This window comes from Ranitomeya imitator, chromosome 10, assembly GCF_032444005.1.
Source record: "Ranitomeya imitator isolate aRanImi1 chromosome 10, aRanImi1.pri, whole genome shotgun sequence".
NCBI classification, from domain to species: domain Eukaryota; kingdom Metazoa; phylum Chordata; class Amphibia; order Anura; family Dendrobatidae; genus Ranitomeya; species Ranitomeya imitator.
The window spans coordinates 109651826-109667558 of NC_091291.1; the positions used below are offsets into that span (position 1 = coordinate 109651826).

The 15733-nt window shown below is 45.6% G+C and overlaps 1 protein-coding gene across 1 annotated transcript in view; it reads left to right on the forward strand.

Moving 5' to 3' along the window:
* The first annotated feature begins 1816 nt into the window (after positions 1 to 1816).
* The window catches only part of PDPN (podoplanin), a 43355-nt gene continuing 29438 nt past the window's right edge, over positions 1817 to 15733 (forward strand). The window contains exon 1 of the mRNA XM_069741051.1: positions 1817 to 1958. Coding sequence (XP_069597152.1) covers positions 1892 to 1958 — 67 coding nt within the window. The 5' untranslated portion in view covers positions 1817 to 1891. The remainder of the gene's footprint in view (positions 1959 to 15733) is intronic.

Genomic DNA, 15733 nt, shown 5'->3' on the forward strand with positions numbered 1-15733 from the left:
TTTAAGATTATTGTACTTGTTTTCATTATGTATACCCCTCCTCACATGTAAAGCGCCATGGAATAAATGGCGCTATAACAATAAATAATAATAATAAATAATAATAATAACATAGAGTTTACAGGCGAAAAAAAGAGGCATTCAAAGAAAAGAACACAATCCCTACAGTCAAACATGGTGGAGGTTCCCTGATGTTTTGGGGTTGCTTTGCTGCCTCTGGCACTGGACTGCTTGACCGTGTTCATGGCATTATGAAGTCTGAAGACTACCAACAAATTTTGCAGCATAATGTAGGGCCCAGAGTGAGAAAGCTAGGTCTCCCTCAGAGGTCATGGGTCTTCCAGCAGGACAATGACCCAAAACACACTTCAAAAAGCACTAGAAAATGGTTTGAGAGAAAGCACTGGAGACTTCTAAGGTGGCCAGCAATGAGTCCAGACCTGAATCCCATAGAACACCTGTGGAGAGATCTAAAAATGGCAGTTTGGAGAAGGCACCCTTCAAATATCAGGGACCTGGAGCAGTTTGCCAAAGAAGAATGGTCTAAAATTCCAGCAGAGCATTGTAAGAAACTCATTGATGGTTACCGGAAGCGGTTGGTCGCAGTTATTTTGGCTAAAGGTCGTGCAACCAAGTATTAGGCTGAGGGTGCCAATACTTTTGTCTGGCCCATTTTTGGAGTTTTGTGTGAAATGATTAATGTTTTGCTTTTTGCTTTATTCTCTTTTGTGTTTTTTCATTTAAGACAAATTAAATGAAGATAATAATACCAAAGAATTTGTGATTGCAATCATTTTCAGGAAGAAACTGAGTATTATCTGACAGAATTGCAGGGGTGTCAATACTTTTGGCCATGACTGTATATATAAATTAATATAAAAGTTCCAGGCACTTCAGACTTTATACATCATAAAAGAGAAAAATAAATGTAATTTAGTCCTATTTTTGCAATAAAAATGATGTAAATAGTAATAAAAGCACAGGTCGTGAATAAACATTAACATTTAGATAGATATTAGATAGAAAAAGAGGTAAGAAAAGGGACGTGTCACCAAAATTTCTCAACACAATCTCTGCATATGTTATTTAATCTGTCTCCCCTTTGAGACTTGAGGAGGCTGGTGTACTTACTTTGATAATCCATGAAAGAATTGGTTTGTGAATGTTTTCCTGCCTAATAATAGGAGCATTTCATCCAGCTAGAGACGGACTCATAAAACTCCCTTAATTTTCTGGCTTGTGTAGCCTTTCGCATATGAATTTTCAAAGTAAGAACACCAGCCTTGTCAGGTCCAAGAGATCTTTTCATAATAATGTATTATCTATTGTGAAATCTGGGAAAAAAAAGTGAAAAAACATGTGGTTTCTTTATTTTCCAATTATGTGCAGCATATAAGTGCGAACTCACTTGGCCGCTCTTACGCCAGAGAGATGATGTAGATGAATAGCGCCTCCGATGGTTTAATAGGGGATATTCACATGTGGTTCTCAGCTGAGGGCAAAAAAGCAATGAGTTTATAGGACTCATATTTTTGATGGTTTTCTGCCATAGAAATAAATTCACATGGAGAATTCCTGCAAAAAAAAGGGGATTTTTCGGGTTCCCCTAGGACAATAGGCATGTCATTAGGAATCACTGGCGGCTGGATCCCTGTATCAGCTATCCCAGGGTGAGATCATGTTTAATGCTGACCATACAGGGATTGCTGGGAGGATCAGATGCCTCTAAGACCACCTCAGACAACCCCCACCCCAAACTCCCCAGGACCGGCCATTCCCCCTGCATTTCCAGCCTATAATGTGGTTGTACCAGTAAGCGCCCAAATCCCATTTCCTCAGGACTTCAGCCTGTGCCTCCCTACAGAACATTGTGCCTTCCACTACTGAAGACATGCTGAAGGCACAGGGCCTGCTTTGTCTGCTGGTTGGCCTGGCACTGAGAGCAGCATGTGCAGAAGGTAAGAAATTGGGGAGGAACTGCCCTGCTGTATAGATGGGATAATGCAGAATTCCCAGCTGGGCTCTAGGAGCTGCAAGACTAAGGAAAAAAAAGTTTAACAAACTTTTTTAGGAACTTTTGTCTCTGTTAAAGAATTGCACAAATAGGTGATTCATTATCATAGAAGTTCCAGGTTCTCCAAGCAGGATTCAGTTCCCTGGAGCTTTCAGCCAAGACTATGGGCGGCTTTGTGCTAGTCGTCTGCAGCGGTTTACAACCTGGGAATATCGGATAGCTAAACTACAACTCCCAGCATCACAGCCGGAGAACTACAGGTTGTGGATTACTGTCTATACTGAGTGTCCCCTTTATAGAGTATACACTGCCCCTAGTTGGAAAGTTGATTGAATTAGTAAAAGTAAGTTATTTGTTCTTATGCTATCATCAATCAGAAATCGATTATTGTCAATCTTAGTCTATTGATCAATAGATAGATAGATAGATAGATAGATAGATAGATAGATAGATAGATAGATAGATGATAGATAATATATGTATGGATAGATAGAGGGAGAGATGGATGAATGGATATATAGATAGAGGGAGGGATAAATGGATGGAGAGATAGCTGGATGGAGAGATGGATAGATATATAGATAGAGGGAGGGATAAATGGATTGATGGATAAATAGAGGGAGGGATAAATGGTTAGATAGATGGAGGGATGGAGGGATAGATGGAGGGATGGATGGAGAGATGGATGGATATATAGAGGGAGGGATGGATAGATAGAGAGATGGATGTATAGATGATGGATGGATGGATGATATATAGCTAGAGGGATGGATGGATAGATATATAGAGGGATGATGGATGGATAGATATATAGATAGAGGGATGGAAAGATAGATAGAGAGATAGATGGATGTATAAATGATGGATGGATGGATGGATGGATGATATATAGCTAGAGGGATAGATAGATATATAGAGGGCTGATGGATGGATGGATGGATGGATGGATGGATGGATTTATAGATAGAGGGAAGGATGGAGAGATGGTTGGTTGGATGGATGGCTATATAGCTAGGTGGGATGGATGGATGGATAGATATATAGATAGAGGGATGGATGGATATATACTGTAGATAGAGGGAGGGATAACTGAATAGATGGATAAATGGAGGCATAAAATGAATGGATGGATAGATGGATGGATGGAGAGATGGATGGATGGATGGATGGATATATAGAGGAAGGAATAGATGGATAGTTAGACAGATATATAGATACTAATTATTACTGAACTTCTATCCTACGTGGTTTCTGGTAGGCTGTAGTAATAACTTTAACCAAAAGGAGGCATCATTTTTCTCTATGTTTTCCATGTGTCTTGATTAAAGGGGTTCTCGACTTTGCTTTTAAAATTGACAGAGGCAAACCATGGTGGTACTCCAATATAAGAAGGCATACTGCCCCCTGCCCTCTGCATCCCCCAAACCATGGTGGTGCTCCAATATAAGAAGGCATGCTGCCCCCTGCCCTCTGCATCCCCCAAACCATGGTGGTACTCCAATATAAGAAGGCATGCTGCCCCCTGCCCTCTGCATCCCCCAAACCATGGTGGTACTCCAATATAAGAAGGCATGCTGCCCCCTGCCCTCTGCATCCCCCAAACCATGGTGGTACTCCAATATAAGAAGGCATGCTGCCCCCTGCATCCCCCAAACCATGGTGGTACTCCAATATAAGAAGGCATGCTGCCCCCTGCTCTCTGCATCCCCCAAACCATGGTGGTACTCCAATATAAGAAGGCATGCTGACCCCTGCCCTCTGCATCCCGCAAACCATGGTGGTACTCCAATATAAGAAGGCATGCTGACCCCTGCCCTCTGCATCCCCCAAACCATGGTGGTACTCCAATATAAGAAGGCATGCTGACCCCTGCCCTCTGCATCCCCCAAACCATGGTGGTACTCCAATATAAGAAGGCATGCTGACCCCTGCCCTCTGCATCCCGCAAACCATGGTGGTACTCCAATATAAGAAGGCATGCTGACCCCTGCCCTCTGCATCCCGCAAACCATTGAGGTACTCCAATATAAGAAGGCATCCTGCCCCCTGCCCTCTGCATCCCGCAAACCATGGAGGTACTCCAATATAAGAAGGCATGCTGCCCCCTGCCCTCTGCATCCCGCAAACCATGGTGGTACTCCAATATAAGAAGGCATGCTGCCCCCTGCCCTCTGCATCCCGCAAGCCATGGAGGTACTCCAATATAAGAAGGCATGCTGCCCCCTGCCCTCTGCATCCCGCTAACCATGGAGGTACTCCAATATAAGAAGGCATGCTGCCCCCTGCCCTCTGCATCCCGCAAACCATGGTGGTACTCCAATATAAGAAGGCATGCTGCCCCCTGCCCTCTGCATCCCGCAAACCATGGAGGTACTCCAATATAAGAAGGCATGCTGCCCCCTGCCCTCTGCATCCCGCAAACCATGGTGGTACTCCAATATAAGAAGGCATGCTGCCCCCTGCCCTCTGCATCCCGCTAACCATGGTGGTACTCCAATATAAGAAGGCATACTGCCCCCTGCATCCCGCAAACCATGGTGGTACTCCAATATAAGAAGGCATGCTGCCCCCTGCCCTCTGCATCCCGCAAACCATGGTGGTACTCCAATATAAGAAGGCATACTGCCCCCTGCCCTCTGCATCCCGCAAACCATGGTGGTACTCCAATATAAGAAGGCATACTGCCCCCTGCCCTCTGCATCCCGCAAACCATGGTGGTACTCCAATATAAGAAGGCATACTGCCCCCTGCCCTCTGCATCCCGCAAACCATGGAGGTACTCCAATATAAGAAGGCATGCTGCCCCCTGCCCTCTGCATCCCGCAAACCATGGTGGTACTCCAATATAAGAAGGCATGCTGCCCCCTGCCCTCTGCATCCCGCTAACCATGGTGGTACTCCAATATAAGAAGGCATACTGCCCCCTGCATCCCGCAAACCATGGTGGTACTCCAATATAAGAAGGCATGCTGCCCCCTGCCCTCTGCATCCCGCAAACCATGGTGGTACTCCAATATAAGAAGGCATACTGCCCCCTGCCCTCTGCATCCCGCAAACCATGGTGGTACTCCAATATAAGAAGGCATACTGCCCCCTGCCCTCTGCATCCCGCAAACCATGGTGGTACTCCAATATAAGAAGGCATACTGCCCCCTGCCCTCTGCATCACGAAAACCATGGTGGTACTCCAATATAAGAAGGCATACTGCCCCCTGCCCTCTGCATCCCGCAAACCATGGTGGTACTCCAATATAAGAAGGCATGCTGCCCCCTGCCCTCTGCATCCCGCTGATGGTCCCCTGAAGCGATGGCGTCACTGAGCACCGAATGACCACTGCAATCCCTATTTAGAATGCGGAAACTTGGTCTGATACCAATATCTGGGGCAATGTCCGTATATAATGTGTGTGATGGATGATAAAATAGGAAGAGGCGCAACCTCTTAGCCAAGGCTGGAATGGCACCACCATTGGGACCCCAGGTCTTAGTTTGCCCTCTCTACCCCTTTTCACTTAGAGGGGTGTCCTTGCTCAGATTCTCACCACCTAGTAGCAAAAAATATAATGAAGGAATATTTATCTTTTCCAAAGGCTCCATTGAATTGGGCTGACTGTATGATATGTATATAAGTAATTATATAGAAATATTGATAAATACAGAAATGGAAATATTCATAGCCATGAGCCATTTCTTTGAAACAGCCATTTATACCCTATTCACAGAAGAGTCACTTTCCTAAAAACGTGGAAATAACCCTGACATAGAAATCCAAAGTGCGCCATGGGCCGGGTCCTCGGGGACGTCAATAGTCCTCACCTTATGTGCGCGCCCGCTGGTCATACCGAGGGAAAGAGCAGCTGAAAGACCTATTATGTGGCATCGGAGAACAGTTGGGTAAGGAATGCCGGGAATGGGTGGAAAAACATCTATCCGTTATACCTGCTGAATAATTCCCATTCAGGTCTCTGTATATATTTTGGACGCTGTTGATTTTTAAAAGCAGAATTCGACCTTAAAAAAAAAGTGTCATTCAGTGCAAGGGACTGACGCTATAACCATCACAACTAACAGGATAACTGTAAATTAACGTATATTGTCACTAAAGCAAATTTAGGGGGTTCAAGTAAGACATATGGATGTCATATAAAGCTGTCCCCTGTTAGAACCTAAAATATTGAGACCCAACCCTTCCACGGTCAGCCATGGCCAAATTGCAATACTACATATGCCCAGCAGTGGCCGCTGTAGCAGAAATGTAGACTTCTTTATGACTATCATGAATAGAGATCATAAAAACTGTGAGGAATTAAAAAGAAGCAGCTATCATCAGAAAATGACCTGTTGCTTAAATCAGTTTTTTGTGTTACATGTGTTTAGAAAAAATAATTATATATAATCTTGCAATTTTCACACTGGCCACGGGGGCTTTTTTAGACCCATACTTCCTGTCCTTTTGGGAAGAGCTTTCAGCAGGCTCATTATCAGCAGAGGTGGGAACACAATGACAGGTAACACCTCTATACAGATCTGATAAAACAGAATCCACAATAGGCAATACCCTGCTCCCCCTCCCTTCACAATAACCTTTGCACATGCTCATTAGATGCTTCCAGTGGCATAACCAGAGTCTGATGGGACCCACACAGTGCAAAATTTGGACCTGAGCCCCCACCTGCATGTAGGTCAGATGTATTGGTCCTTGTTGCGTTCTAGATCCTATAATGACATGCATGTTCACCCCCATTGTAATAATTTCACCCATCCTGGACCCCATGTTATAATATTTTCCCTCATCCAGAGCCCCTTCCTGGTATAGTATCCCCCTTCCTGGTATAGTGTCCCCCACGCTGGTATAATGCCCCCCAACCTGGTATAACATCCCCAATATGGTATAATGTGCCCATTCTGTTATAATGTCCCTCATGCTGGTAATATGTCCCCATTCTGGTATAATGTCCCCCATCTTAGTATAATGTCCCCATCCTGTTATAATGTGCTCATTCTGGTATAACATCCCCATTCTGGTATAATGTGCCCATTCTGGTATAATGTCCCACATGCTGGTATTATGTCCCCATTATGGTATATTGCCCCCCATCCTGGTGTAATGTCCCCCATCCTGGTATAATGTGCTCCATCCAGGTATAGTGTGTCCATTCTAGTATTATGTGCCCATTCTGGTATATTCTACCCCATCCTAGTATAATGTCTCCATCCTGGTATAATGTCCCCATCCTGGTATAATGTGGTCATTCTGGTATAACATCCCCATTCTGGTATAATGTGCCCATTTTGGTATAGTGTCCCTCATGCTGGTATATGTCCCCTATCCTGGTATAATGTGCCAATTCTAGTATTATGTCCCCCATCCTGGTATAATGTCTCCATCCTGGTATAATGTCCCCATTCTGGTATATTGTCTCCCATCCTGGTACAACGTCCCCATCCTGGCCCCTTCCCATTTTTCTCCAGCACATTCTGAAAAGAAACAAACAATTATTCTCATCTCCCCCCACTCCTGCGCTGCACAGTGTCCTCTTCTCTAGCCAGCCTATAAGCCGGCAGCTGACTTGAGCAAGCAAACGACAGGTAGAGCATGACGTCATTGTCATGTGTCGCACGTCACTGGCAAGCCGACATCAGCTTCCGGCCTCGGATTGGCCGGTGTTATGTAATACAGCGCAGGAACCGGCGGGTCTCTGCACCACAATACATTTCACCTGAATGTGAGTCCGAGCACGCACATCCAGGTTAAATTGGTGTCGGTGCCCCCCGAACTAATCCGGTCACGGTCACACCCTTTGCCACGTTACGCCCTTGGATGATTTTATACTAAAGATAGGGTCAGGATGCAACTATTGTGGCTAATCTACATGTTGATTTCCTGAAACAAAGTTAAAATCTACAAAAAACAAAAACAAATGATCAGTGTGAACATTGCAAGATTTCTATTTTTTATTTTTAATACAGAATGATATGTAAAATATACCGGTATGTCAAAATAAAAAAAAAAAATTATAGTAATTCAACACAGATATTGATTTAACCCCTTAGTGACAGAGCCAAATTTTTGAAATCTGACCAGTGTCACTTTATGTGGTAATAACTCTGGAATGCTTCAACAAATCCCAGTGATTTTGAGATTGTTTTTTCATGACACATTATACTTTATGATAATGGTAAATTTAGGTTGATATGCTTTATGTTTATTTATAAAAAATATCAGTAATTTGAAAAAAATGTTAAAAAATTAGCAATTTGCAAACTTTGAATGATTATCCCTTTAATCCCGATAGTCATACCATAGCAAAACATTAATAAATAACATTTCCCACATGTCGGCTTTACAACAGCACCATTTGCAAAATGTTATTTTATTTTGTTAGCATTTTAGGAGGATTAAAAATGTAGCAACAATTTAAATTTTTTTCAAGGAAATTTACAAAATGTATTTTTTTAGGGACCTATCCATGTTTGAAGTGAATTTGGGGGTCCTATTTATAGGGAAATCCCCACAAGTGATACCATTTTAAAAACAGCACCCCCTGATATATTGAAAACTGCAGTCAGGTCGTTTGTTAACCCTTCGGGTGATTTTCAGGAATTAATGCAAAGTGGCATGAGAAAAATAAAAATGTGTATTTTTATCACCTAAATGTCACTAACTTCTGAACCGATTACTACAGCCGGCAGACTCTGAGGCCGCTATTTGGTCATGAATTGCCATGGCAAACATCAAGACCACACAATTATGATCTGAGACCACCAATTGGGATAAAGAGGAAGCCCCCACAGTCTGTTAACCGTTTATAATGATGTAGTCACTATTGACAGCAGCATCTAAGGGGTTAAATAGATTTGGACGGTGCAAACACTGATCGTGTCTGATGCAGCAAGTTGTCAGCTATAGTGGACAGCCGACAGCTACTGGATTGTCACCTGTATGGGGATATAAGTCTCTTATATCTCAGGTCAGTTAAAAGGCGTATTGGCGGTCACTAAGGGGTTAAGTAAACCAACTGTGCTGAAACTGAAAAACCTACTGAAAATATATAATATTTTAATATATATATATTGTAGGGATTTCACTCACTCAGCTGCGACGGCTGACACTCAGGAGACGTGTTCCTTTAAAGTTCACTGGGTTTATTGCTTCATAAACCATGTGGCAAACAACAGAAAACAAATAGCCTTTGGTTCAGGTAAAGAAAAACAAGTGTCCAGTTCATCCGCCTCAGTCCTGAAGCCGTAACACACTCAGGAGGGTTTCACCTCCACACATACCTACCTGTGTTAAGCATTAGGCTTTCTTTTATATGTCTAACCACACCCAGAACCCATCACATGACCAGACATGTGGTTGTGACATCACCACAGGTCCTGAAACACATATAGGTAGCCATGGTTACATCACAGCAACAAGCCATCTATAAGACACATATCTCCCATCGATTAGACATCCTTTAGCCACGCTACATACCTCCCCCCTCTGCCTAAAGCCGTGGGGCTTGGCACTTTCTCCCACTAGACAAGGGATTCTTGACAGGGCATCAGCATTACCGTGCAGCTTTCCGGCCCTATGTTCCACATGGAAACAGAAGTCCTGCAGGGCTAAGAACCAACGGGTGACCCTAGCATTTCTACCCTTCGTTTCCCTCATCCACCTAAGTGGGGCATGGTCGGATATCAGTCTAAATTTACGTCCCAGCAAATAGTACTGTAATGTGTCGACTGCCCATTTTATGGCCAAGCACTCCTTCTCAACGACTGAGTAGTTCTTTTCAGATGAGGACAGCTTCCTACTCAGATAGAGAACAGGATGCTCCTCCCCATGTAGTTCTTGGGAAAGGACTGCTCCCACCCCAACATCTGAGGCATCTGTCTGGAGAATAAACTCTTTCTTGAAGTTTGGGGCCATCAGAACGGGTTGCTTACATAAAGCCTCTTTCATTTCTTGGAAGGCTGAATCTGTTTCTTCGGACCACTTAACCATTACTGATTTTGTCCCTTTTAGCAGGTCAGTCAGAGGCGCCGCCATTGTGGCGAAGTTTGGGATGAACCTCCTGTAATATCCCACGATTCCCAGGAAGGCTTTAACTTGCTTCTTGGAAACTGGTTTTGGCCATGTTTGAATTGCCTCCACTTTACTGATTTGGGGTTTTATTTCTCCATGACCCACTATGTATCCAAGGTACTTAGCTTCTTCTTTACCCAATGCACACTTCTTCGGGTTTATTGTAAATCCGGCCTCTCTTATAGCATCAAACACCGCTTGGACTTTCTCCAGATGACTCTCCCAGTCCGGGCTAAAGATGACGATATCATCTAGGTACGCAGCAGCGTATGCCTTGTGGGGTGCAAGGACTCTATCCATAGCCCTTTGGAAGGTGGCCGGAGCTCCCTGTAGGCCAAATGGCATCCGGACATACTGGAAGCATCCATCTGGTGTAGAAAACGCCGTCTTCTCCTTGGCTTCCTGTGCCATGGGGATCTGCCAATACCCCTTCGTCAAATCCAAGGTGGTTATGTACCTGGCGGGCCCAAGCCTTTCGATGAGCTCATCAACTCGGGGCATGGGATATGCGTCGAACTTGGAGACCTCATTCAACTTCCTATAGTCGTTGCAAAATCTCCACTCCCCATCAGGTTTTGGGACCAGGACAATTGGGCTCGACCAACCGCTCTTGGATTCCTCAATGACTCCAAGCTTCAACATACGCTCCACTTCCTTGGAGACTATTTCTCGACGGGCCTCAGGAATTCTATAGGGCTTCACGTTCACGCGCACATGGGGCTCTGTCAGGACCTCATGCTCTATGACCTTCGTGTACCCAGGCAACTCGGAAAACAGGTCCCTGTTTTTCTGGAGTAACTCCCGGCATTGCTGTTTCTGGGACTCCGATAGCGTCTCCGCTATAGTAACCGCTCCAACCTCATCTTCTGGGTTGCTTAACAACGATGGAGTTGTTCTGGGGGAAAATGTGTGTAAATGGGTTAGTAACTGGCTTAGTGATAGAAAGCAGAGGGTGGTTATAAATGGTATAGTCTCTAACTGGGTCGCTGTGACCAGTGGGGTACCGCAGGGGTCAGTATTGGGACCTGTTCTCTTCAACATATTCATTAATGATCTGGTAGAAGGTTTACACAGTAAAATATTGATATTTGCAGATGATACAAAACTATGTAAAGCAGTTAATACAAGAGAAGATAGTATTCTGCTACAGATGGATCTGGATAAGTTGGAAACTTGGGCTGAAAGGTGGCAGATGAGGTTTAACAATGATAAATGTAAGGTTATACACATGGGAAGAGGGAATCAATATCACCATTACACACTGAACGGGAAACCACTGGGTAAATCTGACAGGGAGAAGGACTTGGGGATCCTAGTTAATGATAAACTTACCTGGAGCAGCCAGTGCCAGGCAGCAGCTGCCAAGGCAAACAGGATCATGGGGTGCATTAAAAGAGGTCTGGATACACATGATGAGAGCATTATACTGCCTCTGTACAAATCCCTAGTTAGACCGCACATGGAGTACTGTGTCCAGTTTTGGGCACCGGTGCTCAGGAAGGATATAATGGAACTAGAGAGAGTACAAAGGAGGGCAACAAAATTAATAAAGGGGATGGGAGAACTACAATACCCAGATAGATTAGCGAAATTAGGATTATTTAGTCTAGAAAAAAGACGACTGAGGGGCGATCTAATAACCATGTATAAGTATATAAGGGGACAATACAAATATCTCGCTGAGGATCTGTTTATACCAAGGAAGGTGACGGGCACAAGGGGGCATTCTTTGCGTCTGGAGGAGAGAAGGTTTTTCCACCAACATAGAAGAGGATTCTTTACTGTTAGGGCAGTGAGAATCTGAAATTGCTTGCCTGAGGAGGTGGTGATGGCGAACTCAGTCGAGGGGTTCAAGAGAGGCCTGGATGTCTTCCTGGAGCAGAACAATATTGTATCATACAATTATTAGGTTCTGTAGAAGGATGTAGATCTGGGTATTTATTATGATGGAATATAGGCTGAACTGGATGGACAAATGTCTTTTTTCGGCCTTACTAACTATGTTACTATGTTACTATGTATGAGTTACTGTCGGCTCTCTATCTTGCCACGGCTTGATAAGGTTGACATGGTATACTTAGAATGGTTTCCGTCTTCCTGGTTGGTGAATTTTATAGTTTACTTCACCAAGTTTCTCGACAACCTCATATGGCCCTTGCCATTTGGCCAAGAACTTGCTTTCCACTGTCGGAACTAACACAAGAACTCGGTCTCCCGGATTGAATTGCCTCACTCTTGCAGACCGGTTGTAGACCCTGGCCTGAGCTTCTTGTGCTTGGAGAAGGTGTTCTTTCACGATAGGCATCACCTTTGCAATCCTCTGCTGCATCAGGGCCACATGCTCAATGACGCTTCTGTGGGGCGTGACTTCGGCTTCCCAGGTTTCCTTGGCTATATCCAGGAGTCCTCGTGGATGTCGGCCATACAGAGGCTCAAACGGTGAGAAACCTGTGGAGGCCTGTGGAACTTCACGAATGGAAAACATCAAATAGGGTAAGAGACAATCCCAGTCTCTACCGTCTTTCTCTATAGCTTTTCTCAGCATGCTCTTCAGTGTCTTGTTAAATCTCTCAACAAGGCCATCTGACTGGGGATGGTACACCGAGGTCCTCAACTGGGAGATTTTCAGGGCTTTGCATAGTTCCCTCATCACCTTGCTCATGAAAGGTGTCCCCTGGTCAGTCAGGATCTCCTTCGGCAGACCTGTCCGGGAAAAGACATGGACCAACTCGCGAGCTATACTCTTTGAAGAAGAATTTCTCAAGGGAATTGCCTCAGGATAGCGTGTGGCGTAGTCCAGGATGACTAATATATACTGATGGCCCCGGGCTGATTTAACTAAGGGACCGACCAAGTCCATGGCAATTCTCTCGAATGGCACCTCAATAATGGGCAGTGGCACAAGGGGGTTCCGGAAATGAGGAGTGGAAGCAGTTAGCTGACATGTAGGGCAGGACCTGCAATAGTTCACTATTTCCCGGTGGCACCCAGGCCAATAGAACCTCTGCACAACCCGTTCCTGCGTTTTTTCCACCCCTAGGTGTCCACCCAAGATGTGTGAATGGGCCATGTCCAACACCTTCCGTCTATATGGACCCGGCACTACCAACTGCTCTACCAACTCCTCCCTTATTTTCGTGACCCGGTACAACAACTCCCTGCTCATTAGAAAATGGGGAAATCTTGTGTCTGCCCCCGGCTCCTGTACCACCCCGTCAATAACTGTGACATTATTAAAGGCTTCCCTCAGAGTGGGGTCCCTATGTTGGGCAGTCCCAAAATTTTCACCGGATACCTCTAACTCCAGAATGTCAGATGCAGGGGACACTTCCTCCTCATCTCCAGCCAGGACACAAAAAGGAAATCTGTCTGACTCTGGGTGTGGCACCACCCTTCCCGGGTTCACTGGTTCCCTACTCTTGCTAGGGAGCTCAGAACCTTTCCCCCACAAATCCCAAAACAAACAGAAATCCCGGCCAATAATTATAGGGTGCAACAAGTCCTGAACGACGCCGACTATGTGGGACTCCGTGCCACATGTCGTTTCAATGTTCACACTGGCCACAGGGTAGTCCTTTGCATCACTATGTATGCACCACACTCCGACCTTCTTTCCCGGGAGCAGGTGGAGAGGAAAAGTGGCCCTCACCAGGGTCACTAGGCTCCCCGAGTCTAACAGTGCCGTTACTGCTTGACCGTTCACCTTCACGGGACATGCTTGAGGTCCCTCGTTGGGCGGAGAGTTCACACTGCAAGCTGGATACGCATAGTATGAACAACGGCGTCCCATGCTGCAGTCCATCTGCTCAGTGGTTTGGGAACAACGGGCAGCTATATGTCCTGGCTTGTGGCACCTCCAACAAATAATATCACCCGTGGGGACCTTGGGCCAGAGGCGTAGCTAGAGCTTTTGCCGCCCGGGGCTGATCCCGAGTTTGGCGCCCCCCCCCCCAGCTCAATACACACAAAGGTTACCAAAAATGGTTTTCCTGTTTTGTAGAACTTAAACTGGGCCTAATGGTGTCACCCCCACATGCCACACCTGTGACTTAATACCACCACACCATGACCAGGCCACATAGTGGCCGAATAATACTACATACAAGGGACAAATACCACCGCACCATTTCCAGACCACATATTACCACCACATAGTGACTGAATACTACAATACTGATCAGTAATAAAAAAAAAACCACAATACTATCACCATAAGTGCCAGTATTCACAGGAGATCTGTACTTAGTATGCAGTGTCTGTGTAGAGGTAATACAGAGATCACTGGTGACATTATACACAGGACCTCTATATAGTATACAGTGTATAGTGTCAGTGTATAGGTAACACTGACTCACCAGTGACGTCTCTAGGTGAAGTCCTTCATCTTTCATCCAGCACAGACCGCCATCATTCCTTCCAGCCAGGACTCGTTTCTGCAGGAAATAACACAGTTATCTCGAGCTCCGCTTGCAGAACACATTACTTAATTTTTCACAACTTCTACATTACACCACATGAAGAAAAAAAGGTGATAGTGTCACTCTGCACAGTAACAGGACCGCCCCCCCATTTAAAACAGTATACTCAAAAAATAAAATAAATACATCACTGCAGTAACAATATCCCTTAATTATCCCCTATGGTAATAATATTCCCCACCCTGGCCCCGTTTATCTCATTCCTGGCTCCAGCCATATGTTGTCGTATCCTGCCCTCATGAGTATCCATTCTACCCCATATGATCTCCCCATCCTGCCCCACCAGCCTCCATCGTATCCGTCCTGCCCCATGATCCAATCCTGCCCCGTGTCTCCAATCATGCCCCGTATCTACATTCTGCCCATGCCTCAAGTCCTGCCCCCAGTGTGTCCAGCATATTACCCCCATGTTGTCCAGCAATCTGCCCCAGTGTGTCCAGCATATTACCCCCATGTTGTCCAGCAATCTGCCCCAGTGTGTCCAGCATATTACCCCCAGTGTGTCCAGCAATCTGCCCCAGTATGTCCAGCATATTACCCCCAGTGTGTCCAGCAATCTGCCCTCAGTGTGTCCAGCAATCTGCCCCAGTGTCCAGCCTTTCCCCAGTGTGTCCAGCAGTCTGCCCCAGTGTGTCCAGCATATTACCCCCAGTGTCCAGCATTGCCCCAGTGTGTCCAGTATATTACCCCCAGTGTCTGCCCCATGGTCTCCAGTATTGCCCCGGTGTGTCCAGCAATCTGCCCCATGGTCTCCAGTATTGCCCCAGTATGTCCAGCATTCTGCCCCATGGTCTCCAGTATTGCCCCAGTGTGTCCAGCATTCTGCCCCATGGTCTCCAGTATTGCCCCAGTGTGTCCAGCATTCTGCCCCATGGTCTCCAGTATTGCCCCAGTGTGTCCAGCAATCTGCCCCATGGTCTCCTGTATTGCCCCAGTGTGTCCAGCAATCTGCCCCATGGTCTCCTGTATTGCCCCAGTGTGTCCAGCAATCTGCCCCATAGTCTCCTGTATTGCCCCAGTGTGTCCAGCAATCTGCCCCATGGTCTCCTGTATTGCCCCAGTGTGTCCAGCATTCTGCCCCATGGTCTCCAGTACTGCCCCAGTGTGTCCAGCAATCTGCCCCATGGTCTCCAGCATTGCCCCAGCCCCAGACATAAAGAAAAAAAA